General features: G+C 34.6%; 2 protein-coding genes and 1 pseudogene across 3 annotated transcripts; 1 reads left to right on the forward strand and 2 right to left on the reverse strand.

The window, feature by feature from the left end:
- Positions 1-788: 788 nt before the first annotated feature.
- On the reverse strand, positions 789-2782 carry LOC145618358 (cytochrome P450 71A22 pseudogene; annotated as a pseudogene). The gene is made up of 2 exons (XR_014107904.1): positions 1826-2782; positions 789-1403 (listed from the first exon to the last, which is right to left on the reverse strand). The product of XR_014107904.1 is annotated as a cytochrome P450 71A22 pseudogene (transcript).
- Positions 2783-8590: 5808 nt separating this feature from the next.
- On the forward strand, positions 8591-9316 carry LOC145617400 (ubiquitin-NEDD8-like protein RUB2). Its single transcript, XM_081672100.1, has one exon. It carries the CDS (start codon positions 8705-8707, stop codon positions 9164-9166), a length of 462 nt encoding a protein of 153 aa, XP_081528226.1. The 5' UTR covers positions 8591-8704; the 3' UTR covers positions 9167-9316.
- Positions 9317-13221: 3905 nt separating this feature from the next.
- On the reverse strand, positions 13222-15145 carry LOC145616269 (cytochrome P450 736A117-like). Its single transcript, XM_081670964.1, has 2 exons — positions 14171-15145; positions 13222-14062 (listed from the first exon to the last, which is right to left on the reverse strand). The coding sequence occupies exons 1-2, from the start codon at positions 15143-15145 to the stop codon at positions 13463-13465; spliced, it is 1575 nt and encodes a 524-aa protein (XP_081527090.1). The 3' UTR covers positions 13222-13462.
- Between the last annotated feature and the right edge of the window lie 2200 nt (positions 15146-17345).

Below are 17345 nucleotides of genomic sequence, written 5' to 3' on the forward strand. Positions count from 1 at the left end.
CTTTTTCTAAATGTGTAAAGTTGATGGATTGTTGCTTATAATTAAGGTTTTGTGTACATCTCATAATGAAGGAGGATTCCTTTTTTTATAGAGCCCCATCACCTACCTATATTCTAAAGATCCTACACCATACACCGGTATTTGACGTACGTACTTGCATTAATTATGCCTCTGTCCATGTCCTACAGCTTCTACTACAATCTCGTGAAACATGATCGCATTTGTCGTCTTCTTTTTGTTTTTTCTTTTAATCAATGTTACTTTTATTATTCCATTCGTGTTTAAATAAATGAAACGTTTTGACTGTTTGTACTTTTCATCTAATTCACTCTAACCAGGCCCGGCCCTTAACATATGCGTGCGCAATCGCTCAAGGCCCAATATATTTTGAGGCCTAAAATTAATCAATATATACTCATTGTTGTGGCATAAAGCCATAATTATGATATAGCTATTGTGGCTTAGCGATAAATGACCTTTGTGGCATAAATATGACATAGCTATTTTGGCTTAGCGGTAAAAAAAATAAAATTATAAATCTAGACATGCAAAATGCTGATTTTATCAAATTCAAAAAGACACCTTCAGTCCTTCACTAATCTAACACTAGCACATTCAATCTCCTGCATCGTGTTTGTAAAGAAAAGTCAATCAAGTAGTAGTTGATTATGTAATAACTTAATTACCATATTATTAAGGTCTTATGAAATTGACTTAATGTATATAGGGAAAGATAAATTTGATATCTTGGCTCTATTATTGAGCAATTTGAGCCTAATAATTGTATGTTAATACTTGTTTGAATAAGGAATTGGAATGACAACAATAGGATCGCGCTTGCGGATTGTAACACCCTTACCCTCAACCAAGTTAAAGGCATGGCCTTCACGCAACTTCCAATCGAACTCGTAAGCAAGAGTTGCTAGTACAAGCTCTGCATCAACAATTCCAAACGAAATCCCAGGACAGCTTCGTCTACCTGCACCAAACGGGATGAATTCGAAGTCTTGCCCTCTGAAGTCTACTGAAGAATTCAAGAACCTCTCGGGAAGAAACTCCTCAGCATCATCCCAAGAAGCCGAGTCTCTTTGGATTGTCCAAGCATTGACAATGACCTGTGTCCCGGCTGCAATGTCATAACCATTGACCTTAACATCTTGAGATGATTCGCGAAACACAAGCAGAGGAAGTGGAGGATGTAGCCTTAGTGTCTCTTTGATTACGGCTTTTAAGTACTTCATGCTCTTCACTTCATCCTCGTCGACTCCTTTTTTGCCACTAGTACTGATACATCCCCTGACTTCGTCTTGCAGCACTTTCATTGCTCGAGGATGCTTTAGTAGCTCCGCCATTGCCCATTCTAGCAGCGTGTATGTTGTGTCTGTTGCCGCAGAAAGCATATCCTGCAATACATCAGATGAATGACATTTTTACATAAATGGTTTGAAATTGAACTTATGGTTTGAAAGTAGTTATTTTGATTCATGATTTTGGTTAAATAGCCATTTTAGCAAAAGGTCCTTATTTAAGACCTCTGTAATTTTCTTAATATACGCTAATAAATTTACAAAAACTATTGTGCCATTATATTTATCATGAGTTTCTATATCCTTATGACTTGTATGAGTCTATTTTCTCAAGTTGTACCAAAAGTTTAATCTTGAAAGTTGAAACTGCATGTACTTATGTACAATATATGAGTACCTAAAATGTTTAAAATTGTATATATGTAAATAAAATTTTACTTGGCCAACTAAACAATCATTAATAACGCGCTTTTTTTTTTTTAATAACCAAAATACGGAAACAGAACTAGTAATCTTACCATTAGAATAGCTTTAACACTCTCTTTAGGAAGAACAGTTGAATTCTCCCTTTGAATCTCAAGCGAAATATCAACAAAATCCTGCAATTTCTCTTCTTTATCACCTTCATTAACACATTCTGTCTTTAAATTGCGTCGATCTATGTGTTCTTGCACGATCTTTTCGATAAATTCATCAAGAACAAATGCAACTTTATCTGCCTTACGATTTAAACCCCTCAAACAATCAATCCAACTCAACCACGGCACGAAATCTTCCATACAAAATGTCCCTAATGCCTCAGAAAAATCACTTAACAACTCCTTAATATTTGCACAACCTTTTTCCCCTGTATATTTCCTTCCAAAAGCTACCCTGCATATCACATCATTAGTTAAACATACTAACACATCACTTAAGTTCACTTCTTGTAACATACTACTCATACTTTTAATCTTTTCTACCATTACTTGAGCCTCTTCCTCCCTAACACGTCGAAAAGACCGTACTTTCGTGTTACTAAGCATATTAAGCACACATATACTCTTCATCTGCCTCCAATACTCTCCATAGTTAGCAAAGGCGATACCCTTACCATCATACATGATTTTTCTAGCAACTTTTAAACTTGGCCTATTTGCAAATATAATGTCATGAGTCTTCATTATCTCCCTGGCTGTACCGGCCGAAGACGCCACGAGTGTCGGCTTGCTACCGATGTGAAGGAGCATGAGGTCTCCATATTGTTGTGATAAGGATCTTAAGGAGTGATGAGGTAGTTTACCAAGTTGGTGCAAGTTTCCTAGGATAGGGAGTTTTGGTGGGGAGGGTGGTTTGTTTAATTTGTTATTAGCATGATTATAATTAGTTAAATATAAACATTTAAAGAGGATGATTAAGAAGCTTAAGAAGAGGAATAAAGAGAGGGCATTATTGATTGGGAGTTTCTCTAGGAATTGTATAAGAGCCATAACCATGTTTACAAGTTTATTTTTCTTTATTAAATTTGAAATTATTTATAGGAATTATTGGCAAGATGGTTCTTCAATCTCCATCACCAATATATTATATTATTATAATAATTATATTAATCATTATTATACTAGAATGATTAGACCTTATCTACATGAAAATTTTTCTTCAAATTTAACCTTTGCTAATTGGTCGGTCCTTGCCTATAGTTTATAGAAAGGTGAGCTCAATACATCATATATGGATCTTGCTAACGAGCCAGTGTCCCCAAATTAAAAATTAGATAATTACTAAAAATATTTCATAAAATGATGTAGATTTTGGAATGTATGTTAAAATCACGTGTCGATCGATGTGTTAATTTTTTTTATTTATTTAATATTTCTATTTTTAGTCATTATATATAACGCCTTTGGGGCATGCATTAACTTTTGCCATTATATAACTACCAAAGTTTTATTAAAATGAAACTAAAGATACTTCTTTAGTATTTTAATTGTAATAATTTAACTTTTTCACTATATTCATTAAAAATTTGTATAAATATTTGAGTAAATATATAATCATATGAGGTCTTCTTAAATTTGTTTTAATTTATGCTTTTATAAATCAAGTGTTTATAAATTTCACGTCTTGACAATTGAAGACACAAATAATTGAAATTACACATTACTGTAACATACATGAAATGAAAAGTGATGGCAAATAATCACCATGATAACACTAACTCATTATTTTATTATTTTAGCAAATTCTAGAATATTTGACTAACTTGCGTGGTACCAAATTCACGTAAACACTAGCAAATATCTTGATAATCAATCATGACAATGAAGATAGGCCACATAGTTGTTTTTTTATTTTTATTTTTTTAATTTTTATGAGAGGCGACATATAGTTAATATTGTTTGAAAAAGATGGCATGTATGTATAAGATGACAGCCGGCATATTGACAATAATGTGGTAATGACATAGAATCTTAGATAGAATGTTTATGTTGGAACCGCATTCATAAATAAGATGAACATAATTCAAAATTTAATATTGAACACGACTTATTAATTCCTTCTTTAACTTCTTTTAAACAACTACTTCCTTCATTCTAATTTATTTGACCTGTTTTGACTTTTACATTATTCACCACTCCTCCTTTGACTTCCTTTTGTGACTAATATATATAAGGAAAAACATAACTTATAAATTTTATAATTTTTACTTATGAAGAATTAAAATTATTGATCGTTAAAGTTTTTAACAAACATGTTAAAAGAAACAAGTCAAGTAAAAAAGACAGAGAAAGTACATTATTTGATATCTTAGTTACAAATATGTAAAAAAAAAACCCTTTCTCTCTCTAAAAATCCTCTCTCTCTCCCTCTCCCATAAACCGCCGCCCCCCTTCTTTATTCTCCGGCTATGAGGCTCGCCGGCGGGCGTGTGGCTCACCGCCCACGCCACAGCGTCGGCGAGCCTCCGATCTACCCCTTTAGCTTGTTTCTTTCTTTTTCCGTTATGATTTTTTGTTTCTTCAGCCTTTCATTTTGCGCCGCACCGCCTCTTCGTCCGCCGCCGTTGTTCTTCTCCGACCGTGCGGCCGGCCTGCCGTCGTCTCTTTGTACCACCTCCCCGCCGCGCCTACGCCTTACCCCCTTGTCCGTTGCCGCGACGTTGATTACGAGAACGGGGAGGGGGAGTTTTCTCCCTCTGAGTCCCTCGTGTAGGGCCGTTCTAAGTCCCTTTGTAGGGTTGTCGTTGCTGCGGCTCAGGGGCGTGTGGGGTTCGGGCTTCTCAGGCGGGCCTCGGTGGTCCGTGCGTTTCTTTCCGGCGGTTCGTGGGCTGGGTCGGTCATTCCCAAGCGTTGGTGGTTGGGCTCGGTTTGGCGGCGGGGTGGGATGTTAGGGTTTCGTTTTTTGTTTTAGGTTTTAGTTTTCTTTCTGGTTTTCCTTTTAGAAGTCGTTGTGTGCTTTTTAGTTTTATTATTTTTTCTTTTTGTGTGGTGTGTTGGGGTGATTTGGGGCTTGCAGATCGGTGTACCGATCTTCTGGTGCAGGATTTAAGCCGGGTTTTTTGGCTATGGGGCTTCGGTTTGATCTTCTGTTGGTTTGGGCTAAAGGGTTTTGCTTCCATGCCGATATCCGTGTTTGAATCGGAGTTTGTCTTGTCTATGGTGAAGTGTACGACACCAATTTTGATTTCAGGTCGAGGAGTACGGGATTCTGAGTCAATCAAGGTTCTCGTCAGAAATTACATCATATTGCCAGACCCCCTTGCAAGAGGCTGCATAGGACAGCGTTATATGAGCCAAGGGTACTTAAGAAAGTCATTCTGCGCGTGCAATTGTAGTTTCTTTTATTTCGAACTTGTAATTGGTTCGGTTGTCTTTGTATTGTTCGATTACGATCTCTTATGTAAGTGCCGTATGGCTTTTTATTAATGAATTTAATCTCCCCCCTTCAAAAAAAAAAAAAAAAAAGTTACAAATATGTGAATGGTGGAAAATACAACCTGTTGATTCTTAATTGATTCACATTGATACGGAGTATTTGATAAGACTGCTTAATAATATCTCGGTCTACTTGTTGGAGTTGGTTTTCTTCAATTCGTGATCACACGAGAGATTCTCAACCAGTTTTTATCTATAAGATCGGTTGCCCACAACCTTTCATGCCATGTTAATGGTTGTTGGCATTAGGTTATTAGCATGTATCAGAGAAGTGGCCTAGTACTCGAATGCTAATCATATTGTTAAACGCACAACCAATATGCATCCCAGTGTTATGAACAAGGAAACTAATCGTTTGATGTTGATTGCATTAATATTTTTAATCATCGTTGTACCAAAGTTACATTAGTTCATTGTCAAAAGTAAAAAAATAAATAAATAATAAATAATAAATAAATAAATAAAACCCTCCAAAGTAGACTACTTTAGGAGAAAGGAAAAAAATTATTATTTCCGTAGCTTATATTTCCAAAGGGGTGTCACTTTGTCAGCCGACACCCCATGCACCTTAATCTCTATTGCACCTTAATGGCTTCTCGATCAGATCTTTCTAGCTTATTTGACATAGTCTTCAACCTTTTGTTGTGATATCAAACGACACACTCTCGCAATTAGAATTAAATCAGCTTTAATTTAAATCAGTAGACTAAAGTCAATATACAAAGTTAAAGTTCATTAGAATAAATTGAATCATATGTACTATTGTTGTTCCACAATTATTGCAACAATTACCATTTTAAGAAGTTTTACTGATATTACAACATGTTCCGACCCTATTTGCACATGTTTTTTTTTCTCTTTCTTTTTACTCATCAGCTTACATGGGTTCTTGTCTTTATTCCTCTCTATCTCTATGCTCTTTCCCTCTTCAAGTTACAATATTAGGGGAACGGGGTCAGAGGATGTATATTGTACAGTATAAATCATGTACATATTCACCTTATTCAATTCAACATTGTGTATATGTAGAAACTAGAACATATACGAGAATATACTCAAATTAAAGTTGAACATACAACAATTCTAATCTAACTCAATCCGAATAACCTAATCTGAACCTCATACTTAGCACCATTGACCAACCCTATAATATAAAAATATTGTACACCATATCGAATCCAATTCGATCAAAGCTGCACCCCCACGTACTCAAATCGCACTCACAAAAATTCCTCCTTCAAGAATCTTATTCCAAACCCAAATAATCGTATCAATTTACAAAATCACTCCAATATAAATCCAAACCCAAATCATCCTTTTATTTGTCCAACATTCGATCTTCAACATCTCCTTAAAATAGTTCCATTTTCTTGAGAACAGTATGTGGGCCAACCAAAACTCTAGAAGTTGAATCATGCAATTCAATTGAGTACGTGAAAGCCAAGATTCAAGACAATGAAGGCATCCCACCCGATCAACAAAGCCTAAACTACGCCGGAAAGCATTTGGAAGATGGAAGAACTCTTTCGGATTACCATGTTCAGAAGGAATCCACGCTTCATTTGTTGCTCCAAGGTTGATTAATGTTGTATGCCAGTATATAAAACAGCTTGATACGTAAAAGAGTACGTATTGTTGTTTTGCCTCTAAGGGACATATGTTTTGTATCAGTAGAAAATACACCCGGTTGTATATATGTGTATACAACCGAATAAAAGGACAACAACAACAACAACCTATATATTGTGCTTTTATTGTGTTATAGTACAACTCAATAAAAAGTTTAAATCGATGGTTAAAGGCTTAAAGCGTAGGATTACTTTATATACCCTATTACCGGACTCAAATGGGAGCATGGGACAGCTAAATAATATTATTCGTGATCACATGAGAATTTGGTATTTGCAGAGTCTTTTATGGCAATTGGCAAGATAAGGGTTGTTGGCTTGTTGCTATATGGTACATGCATTGACTTAGCATGGAGAAGTGGGCAAGTGGTATAACACTATAATGGCATCACATTTACTTGGACTATTTTGTAATCTAGGAGGACAATTTGGGCTGTAATTAATAGACTTATTTATTGGGCTTTAAAGACTGGACGGACGAGTCTACAATGCTCGAGGCTAGACTATTCAAGAATCAGGATAAACCCAAAAAGTATAAAAACTGGAGTAGTTTTGTGCTCAAACAATATTCTTTTTTTTTTTTTTAATTTTTTAAGATGAAGGACCCTATGAAATTGACACCTCTAAGGCTCTAACCTGTTAAGTCAGTTCAGTTTTACAGGTCAACGCTTAAAAAGTAGAGGGGGGAGGTAAGGTAATCCTCCTACTGCCTAGCAAATGTAGTTAATGAGACTGGAATTTATGGCCTCAATGTAAATTCCCCACCAACTCCACCAAGCATGCTTGTTAATGTTCTAGGTTATTGTGTGGGAAAAATACAATACAAACTCTAATTATAATATTTGTACCCTAAAAGAATATTTACCCTAAAAGAATTTGTACAGTAATAATATTTGAAAGGGTATCTGAGCCTCTGAGGTGTAATCAAACAATATCATATTTTATGTATTTGTTTAAGATTACTTATTTAATAGAATATTTGAGATAAAAACAAATCTTCATAAAGAAAAAGTAATAGTTGTCGTAGAAGTTATAATTAGCTAAATCTACAAGATACACGACTAACACAACTAATATTAAATACTTTATTACAACCTCTTTTATCTTAACCAACCTTACTTTACTAAACTACAAATAGTTCGAACCTCCTGTAACGCACACTTAACTTTCTTAGCTTATATTTCAAATGATAAATTCTCGCAATTAGAATACAATCTACTTTAACATTCTTATATTAATTTCAATATATAAACTTAAAGCTCATTGAATTAGATTGGCTTGGGCTGAATGACTTTCACAGCGTTTAACGTCGGTGCAACTTAACCAATGATATTTTGAGCTATAACAAGATGATAATTACTAAAAATTATCAAGAAATTACTTCCTAATAAGGTGATTAAAGTTTTCATATTTTGACAGTTATAATCAATCTTTTCTATCAAAAGAAAACTAAGGAAATCTAGAGTAAAATCCTTATTCAACTCAACATAGTATACTCGTACCCGTCCAAACATAAAAAAAAAAAACCATAATATACTCGTAGATTATATGCTTGAATCAAATTCCATCCAAAAAAAACAATCTCAGTTCAATCCAAACCGAATTGACCTAATCCGAACCAAATACGAAGAACCTTTGACCAACCCTATACAAAAAATAGTACACACCATTCCGAATCCAATTCGATCAAAGCTGCACCGCACATAGTCGCATCCAATTCCGAACCCAATTACAATTAGTCATCACAATTCACAAATCAAAGTCCTCTATAAATCCAACCCTGCTTCACCTCTTCTTCTTCGTCCAAACTCAATTCAATTCGATTTTCTCTCTCCTCCATTAAAACCCCTCAAAGATGCAGATTTTCGTGAAAACCCTAACTGGAAAAACCATAACCCTAGAAGTCGAATCATCGGACACAATCGACAATGTGAAGACCAAGATCCAAGACAAGGAGGGCATCCCACCAGATCAACAACGCTTAATCTTTGCTGGGAAACAATTGGAAGATGGAAGAACACTTGCAGATTACAACATTCAGAAGGAATCGACGCTTCACTTGGTGCTTCGACTTCGTGGGGGTACGATGATTAAGGTGAAAACCCTAACTGGGAAAGAAATTGAGATTGATATTGAGCCGAATGATACGATTGATCGGATTAAGGAGCGTGTTGAAGAGAAAGAAGGGATTCCTCCTGTTCAACAGAGGTTGATTTATGCTGGGAAACAGCTTGCTGATGATAAGACTGCTAAGGATTATAATATTGAAGGTGGTTCTGTTCTTCATCTTGTTCTTGCGCTCAGAGGAGGTGCTTAAATTGCTTAATTTCGTGTTTAAAACGATGGATTTATGTGAAGTTTGGATTATTTTAGGGTTTTAATCATGTTATGAAATACTGTTGAAAATTCTGGAAATTTGACCTGTTAAGGGTTTTTAATGGTTTAATTAATGTGTTAATTTTGATGAGATTTGATTCAATTTTGTTTATTCGTAGTTGATGTTTGATTATCTCAATTTTGCTAATTTGGTGTGATTTTGATATTAATTGGGATTCAAACTTGTGTTTAATTGGCTTAATTGGCTGAAATTTTGATAATTGGTGCGGTTAAATTGGCTTTGAATAAGCCTTTGCCCTTTAGTGTGTTTGTGTTTGTAGTCAAGGTAAGCAATAGAAAGGTAGGATAGAAAGAGGGGGCAGGGAGTATCGGACTTGCCGTGTTTAGTGTGTGTTTGTAGCCGTCTTTAGAGTGTTTGTAGCCGTGTTTAGTGTGTGTTTGTAGCCGTCTTTAGAGTGTTTGTAGCCGTGTTTAGTGTGTGTTTGTAGCCGTGTAGGGTGAGATAGGCGACGAGGGCTTAGGATAGAAAGAGGGGGCAGAGGAGTATTGGACTTGCCGATGGTGACGAATAAGGGGATGCTTAAGGTGTTCTTTAGGTCCTTCTGATAGACCTCAGGAAGTTCTTTATGGACTTGTCAATGGTAAATTGGTTAAGGATATATAGGAATCTACTACCTTAAGCTTGGTATTTGTGTTTTTGGTGCAACAGTTGAGCCTATTCAGTGAGATTAAAGGAATCTACTGGCTTGATTCCGGTGGTTTTGTAATTCCTTAAAATTTGATTCCCATTGAGATTGCTAAACTTGGAGTAACATAGAGGTGAATTATGCAGTTGGTTTAGTAAGGGAGTTGTAATTCTTGTAAGGTCAAATTATAAGCTATGAATTATAATTTATAATACTATATTGTTATATTGATCTTGTGTGATTGGTCATGCCACGGACAATCATTCAAAGAATTATTTAGGTGAATATGGAATGCAGTAAGGAGTTATAGTTCATTTAGTTGTGTTTCTTGAAGTATTATGTCATTCACTATCAGTATGGACTTCATAGTTGATTCATATGCAATTTGTATCCATCTATTTGATACCTGGTCTTTGTCTCTTGAAATCGGAAGCTGGGATGCTCACATACTAGAAACTGTAAATTAGCAAAGTTGTTATTAGGCACTTAACCAGTAATACACCAATCTTTGCCGAACATGGTATGTGCAAATTAGATTACCATTGAATCATGGTATCAAACCCTGTAAAGTAGAGCCATGATTTTTTTTATAGTTAGCTGCTTGTTGGCAAAATTTTTAATTTTGATTGCTCAGTTGAAGATCTGTTTATATGTTTCCTTAGCTTGTGAAACATACACGATCCTTATTTATGTTGAGCTTGGTTCAACAAGGAATGGGCTAGCAATTCTGCTCGACCCTCAGCTAGATTGCTCTGATCCTGTACGATCTTTAGTGTGATTATATGATATGTGATTGATTCGAGGATATATTTTCCCGCAATAAACATAGCAACAGTTGCTCATTAAGCAAAAACCAGACTCCCTTGCATATTTTAAGAGCCAGTTCTAAGAGCAGAAAAATAACATAACGTTGTTTTTAAAACCAGTCAACACTCAACAGCATACTCTTTACTATTGCACTCTATAAAGGGCGGTGGTCCTTTTTATGGTGCCCTGTATATGTTGATAATTCAATGTACATTGATGTTTATGTTTCCTCATCTTCTTCAATAGACGAAGGATGGGATGAGAAATGGGGAGTGGGTTGGGTTAGAATTGGCCCATCCCCAATTAAGACCCATACTGAATCGGCTCGGCCCGCCATTGGAATTTAGTAATTTGGGCTTGGTTCCCAAAAGTTTGGCTTAGGATAGACTCTAATTTTTTTCATTTATTATTGGCGTAGGATAGGTATTCCTATAATGTTATTAGAGCAAGGGAGGAAGTTTGGCTCTCGATCCTCAGCAATTATTATTAAGAGAATTGGCAATCAGCAATCCTATTTGATTTTTTGTCAACAATTATAATTTTACTTTGTGCTTATTGGTTATATACTCCATATCCTGTTTCAAATTTACTCTTTTTGTTCTACTATATGATAGAAAAAGATGTTATGGACTATGGAGTACGTTTGATAAAATATAGGAATACAGGGTTACCATTAACAATGATAATCATAAACAAAAACACCAGATATCTGCATATCTCACAAGGGGTATTCTAATAATTTACTATATGCATATTGGCTGAGTTCATTGTGGACAGATTTTTTTTATTTATTTATTTAATTTTTTTTTTGATGCAATTTGTTGACGGATTATTGCATAGGGAAAGAGAAAAAAGTGTCTATAATATGGAATATCACTACAATAATACTTCAGGCCTGTTGTAATTTATTGAGCTGAACGGAACTGAATTGTTTATGAGAGAAAAAATTTAGGAACTGAGCTGAAGTGGACTGAAATTAAGCTGAAGAGAACAAAGCGTTCGTATGTAGTACCATTATCCCATCCAATAGTACAGAGTACTACGTAGTTTATTATCTCTTTTAAGGGCATGTTCACTTCGGCTTAATTTCAGTTCAATTCAGTTCCAATCAGTTCATTTCAATTCAGCTCAGTTTAGCTCCTAATTTCTTTCTCTCATAAAATATTCATTTCAGCTCTATTCAGTTCAGCTCTAATCAGTGTTGTTCCAATCAGCTCCAATCAGTTCAGTTCACTTCATCTTTTAATTTTTTTTTTTCTCATAAAATATTCATTTGTGAACAGGCCCTAAGTTTCAGTTATGTGGACACACCTCTCTTTTTTTTTTTTTTTTTTTTTTTTTGGTTAGACCAAGTTACGTGAGAAGATATTTTGCAAATTTTGCTCAATTTTAGCTTTGATATTTTCAATTATAAACCAGTTGGCAATAATACCATAACTTTCACCATTAATTATAAACCAGTTGGCAATAAACCCATAACTTTGAAAATGACACCAGGATATGGTTTTATTGCTTACTGGTTTATAATTGTCATATTTAAAGTTAAAATAAAAATCAATGATTGGCGTATGTATGATGATTGGTTAGTGATTAATAGTGATTTTCAATTATTACTATTAACTGAGTCATTTGCGTGGTCGTTGCAACTGTGATGATATCCGTTTAGTGATTGATTTTATTGTTTATGACATATTTAATTTAAATTTGAAAGTGTTTTTCAAAAAAAAATAAAATAAATAAATAAATAAAATTAATAAATAAATATTTGACAAGATCTAGAATACAACCCATTAATTAAAATAAGGAACTCCAAGAGTAAGGGAAATGGGAAAACTGATATAAACGTAAATAAGATAGCAAAAATATTTCAAACTACTCTATACTTTGTAATGTCTTATTTAGACTTAAGTACTTGAATATTTGATCAAGCACACTCTTGTAAATGTGGAGGGAGTATTAGAAAATGAGATACAAAATAAGAAACTTTTCAAATAAGCTAATACTTCATTGGTATATTATGAAGTATGTACTCCGTACATCTTGTGTATCTAGCTTTAATACATATACGTATTATTAAACTATTATATTATATATTGCTACTTAAATTATAGGAGGTACAAATTCAAACACTATATAATGTACTAATTAATGTAGTTTACATAGTAATACATGAATAACATGATAACTCATCAGCAACAAGAACAAATGATTATCGTACACGTAGTATATTAATAATATGAAATTGTTACAATATTAATGAAGTAATAATTAGCTGCATTGAAACATTTTATCATGTGTGCAAATAAGAAAGTAGAGAAATGCACGGTATTCACCATCACTATTGCTATCATGTGCTATTAAAAAAAAAAAAGGAAAAAAAAAAAAAAAACCTTATGGAGTCTTAGCCAAAGAATATGTGAAAAAACAATCCATATGATATTTATTATTGAAAAAGAGCTTAAACTTCAAATTTAAACACTTAAAATTACTAACCATACTACGAATACATTACAATGATATTCAACAAATATATGCACGATCTTAAAAATTACACCTTGATCTTACTAAGCTATTATTGTTGGTACAAATATGTACGACATGATCTTAAAGAATTTATGACTCAATCTTACTAATCTACATGACTACATATGGTATTCATTGGTAACAAATAGAATCACTTTTTTTACGACGTTATTTGCAACAAACTGTGACAATCACTAGACTTAATGAAAACAAGCTTTACTTCTAGTTTGGATTCAATAACATCCAAGATTGTGCTATTTTCATGTATAAGGAGTTGCAACAACCTTAAGAGGAACTAGCTTGTGAACTGTGAAACCAACACTTTCAGCCACATCTAATTCATCTACTCCATCAGGCACATTCCAATCGAACTCGTAGATGAGATTCGCAATAATAAGCTCAGCATTAACAATGGTAAATGATATCCCAGGACAAATTCTTCTACCACCTCCAAATGGAATGTATTGCATTTCTGGTCCCTTGAAATCAAATGTATTACCATCTAGGAACCTCTCAGGACGAAACTCCTCTGGTTCGTTCCAAAAATTAATGTCTCTCTGGATTGCCCATGCATTGATGATAACTTGTGTCCCTGCTTCGATGTCATAACCAAACAGTTTGACATCTTGGGATGGCTCTCGAAAGAGCAGCAATGGAGCTGGAGGGTGCAGCCTAAGTGCTTCCTTGATTACAGCCTTTAGATAAACTAGTTTGCCTAGGTCATCTTCGGTTACCTTTGGACCTGGGATTTTTCTCACCTCTTTTTGTAGCTCTTTCATGATTTTGGGATGCCTAATCAGCTCACACATTGTCCATTCTATTAGCGCGTAAATTGGTTCAGTCCCAGCAGCAAACACATCCTGCAGCAAAAAAAAAAAAACTCTGTTATTTCAGATGTTCGGAAAAAGTTGTCACATTTTGGTATAGTGAAATTTAGAGGATTTATACTAAAACAAAAAGGTACTTACCAGAGTGATGGCTTTCATTCTTGTGATAGCTTTGATTTCGTCTGCTAGAAAAGCATTGTTCTTGTTCTCCCTTCGATATTCAAGCAAAAAATCAACAAAATTCCCTGCATTCTTCCCTTCTTCAGACTCTGCATCAGTGTTTTCTTTCGAAATCAGACGATTTTGATGTTCTTGTACTATTGTATCAAGAAATTCATCTAACCCTTTCGCGACCTTTTGCACTCGACCTTCTAGACCCCTTACTCGGTCCACCCAACTAAACCAAGGTACAAAGTCTCCTAAACAAAAATCCTGAAGTAATTCGATTGCTTCGAATAAGAGCTCTTTGAAATTCATACCACCCTCGCTGTTGCTGTTGCTGTCACACTTCATGCCAAAAGCGGCCCTGCTAATTACATCATTTGTAAATGACATTAAAATATCAGTCAAATTTACAACTGAAGATTGAGACTTTTTTATCTTTTCAATAACTAATGCAACTTCTTCTTCTCTAATTTCTCTAAAAGATGAGACTCTTTTGTTACTTAATAATTGCAACGCGCAAATACTCCTCATTTGCTTCCAATACTCTCCATACGGCGAAAAGGCCACATCCTTGCAGTCGTAAAAAATACTGCTGGCAACCCGTGATTTCGGCCTGTTTGAGAAGATTATGTCATGAGTCTTCATGATTTCGCGGGCAGCATCTACCGATGAAACGACTAAGGTAGGCTTACCACCAAAATGTAGCAACATAAGGTGGCCATATCGTCGTGACAATGAATGAAGTGAACGGTGAAGCAATGGATTTAGTTGATGAAGGTTTCCTATGATCGGAAGCTTTGGTGGAGATGGTGGGGAATTTTTTTTAGACGTCGGACTAGTTAAAAGGTTCTTGTACAAAAGTATAACAAAGACTAAGAATGGGATGAAGTAGAAAGGGTTGAAATTGAGTTTTTGCAACGATTGTAGAAATAGAATAAACATGGTTTCCATGTATTTTTCTGCTAGAGTAATAGACATTTTTTTTTTTTGGTGAGAGAAGTACGGAGTAATAGATAAGCTAAGTTTTTCTCAAAAAAAAAAATAGATAAGCTAAGTTATTTAATGTAACATTATGAAATTATACAAATATATATATAAGGAATTAAGGATTAAGGATGAAGGGTAGTTGTTAATTATGTAATTCAGCAGCTACTAGAAAAGGAATTTTCAAAAAGTTGTCCTCACGTTATTTTTGTTTTTGTTTGTGGGTACCCTATAATTATAGAATTACACACAATGACACAATATATCTTCCAATTATAGTATCCCACACAACAGTACTTTTTATGGTTAAAAAATAGATGGCAGACTATCATTGAACAAGTACTACTAGTGTACTAGGTACTTTATATGGAGGAGATTTAACTCAAGGTGCCAAATTATTTTTATTACTACGTATTTTGTTTTAATGTTTGTTTGATTTCGATTTTACACTTTTTAAATAAAAGATACTTCGTATATGATAATTTGGGATTTTAAAAAAATAAATTGTACCGAGGAGACTCATGAGCTAAGGCTCGACAGCCTGAAAAATTGGGTCTCGCTCGAGCTCGAGACTTCCTAAGGCTAAGCTTGGCTCGAGCTCTATACTCCTTAAGGCTCAAGACTCCTACAAGCTCGGCTCAAATTAGCTCCGTTCAGCTCAAGACTTAGGGACTTTAGTATTTAACCCATTTAATAAGGGCCCAAATGTTGTCCATAGTCATTGTTTCTTAGATAATCAAATTTCTTTCCTCTTTTTTTTATTTTAGGGCCTGTTCTCATTGACTGAACTCAGCTGAATTGAACTGAACTAAACTAGACAGAACTGAAGTTATTAGAGCTGAACTGAACTGAGCTAAATTGAAATGAATATTTTATAAGAGAAGGAAATTAGGAGCTGAACTGAACTAAACTTATTAGAGCTGAACTGAACTGAACTGATTAGAGCCGAACTGAACTGAACTGAAATGAACTGAAAATAAACGTATTAGAACAAGCCCTTAGTTCTTCTTTATAAACAATAACAAAAATCATCAACTAAAGCTCTAAAACTTAACAAGAACACTAGACTTACGAAGATTAATTTTAGTCTCTAAGCCTTAAATATGAAGAAAATTTTATGCTAATAATTAATTTATTAAAATTATATTATACAAAAAAAAACTTGAGCTTGCTCACGAGCTTTCGAGCTGAGCCAAGGATCGCTCAAGCTTGGCTCGTTAAGAACTCGAGTTGAACCTAGCTTGAGTCGAGCTCACTCAAGTGGAGCCTATACTGAGCTTTCGTCGAGCTGAGTCTCAAACAGTTCACGAAGTAGGCTCGGCTCGTTAACGCTCCTACCATGTTTAAGCAAATTTGAGTCTTCCTTTGGTTGTTCATAATCCATGTCATCCACATTACATTACAAATATTTTAACATGATTTTTACCAATTTTGATCACATGGCCCTACATATGGTTATAAGCTTATAACATTTAACTTCTTAACCACTAAATCATGAAATCTTGTATGCTATTTTCTACGGTAAACTTCTAATAAGTGAAGATCGATAAGTAGACCAGGCCAGCGTAATGCCCTGACTAAAAACTACGTTATATTATTAAATGTAAACTTGATGACTTTGTTTTGATGTATACTTACATCTTATCAAAGGTTAATACTGTTGAAGTAAATCCCACCAAGTAACACATGTAAGAGTCCCACATTGATTAAAAAAGAAGAGAGTTAAACATTTTATAAGGCTAAGGGGCTACTCCTCCTATTGCCATATGGTTTTGGGATGGAACCTCCTTTGGACTTGTGATGTGGACTCTCTCTCTTGGTTTGCGGGTGCGGCCCAGGCCCGTGTTTAACAAATACTTTGTATTATTGATATGCTTCATACATGCATGTAAAATTTAACGGTTAGATTTATACTTTATACACGCGCAAATTCAAATTTTACACTTTATTTGGGGTAAAGGTGACCATTTTTTTTATTACTTTAAATAATATTTTGATGAAAATCTGATATTCCAATAACATCTTATATATTAAAAGACAGTGGCGGAGCCAAGGGGGGCGTGGGCCATGTCCTCCCCCTTTATTGTATATATTAATATAAAGTAGCAACAAATTACATGTGCCAAGTTATAGTAGAGTTGGTTTAGTTTTTTTAGAGTATGCATGC

The sequence above is a fragment of the Chenopodium album genome, chromosome 26 (assembly GCF_948465745.1).
Source record: "Chenopodium album chromosome 26, dcCheAlbu1.1, whole genome shotgun sequence".
NCBI classification, from domain to species: domain Eukaryota; kingdom Viridiplantae; phylum Streptophyta; class Magnoliopsida; order Caryophyllales; family Amaranthaceae; genus Chenopodium; species Chenopodium album.

Coding starts and splice junctions, on each gene's coding strand:
- LOC145617400 (XM_081672100.1), top strand. CDS start 8,705: ATGCAGATTTTCGTGAAAACCCTAACTGGAAAAACCATAACCCTAGAA.
- LOC145616269 (XM_081670964.1), bottom strand. CDS start 15,145: ATGGAAACCATGTTTATTCTATTTCTACAATCGTTGCAAAAACTCAAT. Junction 14,063..14,170: donor GAATGAAAGCCATCACTCTG/GTAAGTACCTTT, acceptor TTTTTGCTGCAG/GATGTGTTTGCTGCTGGGAC.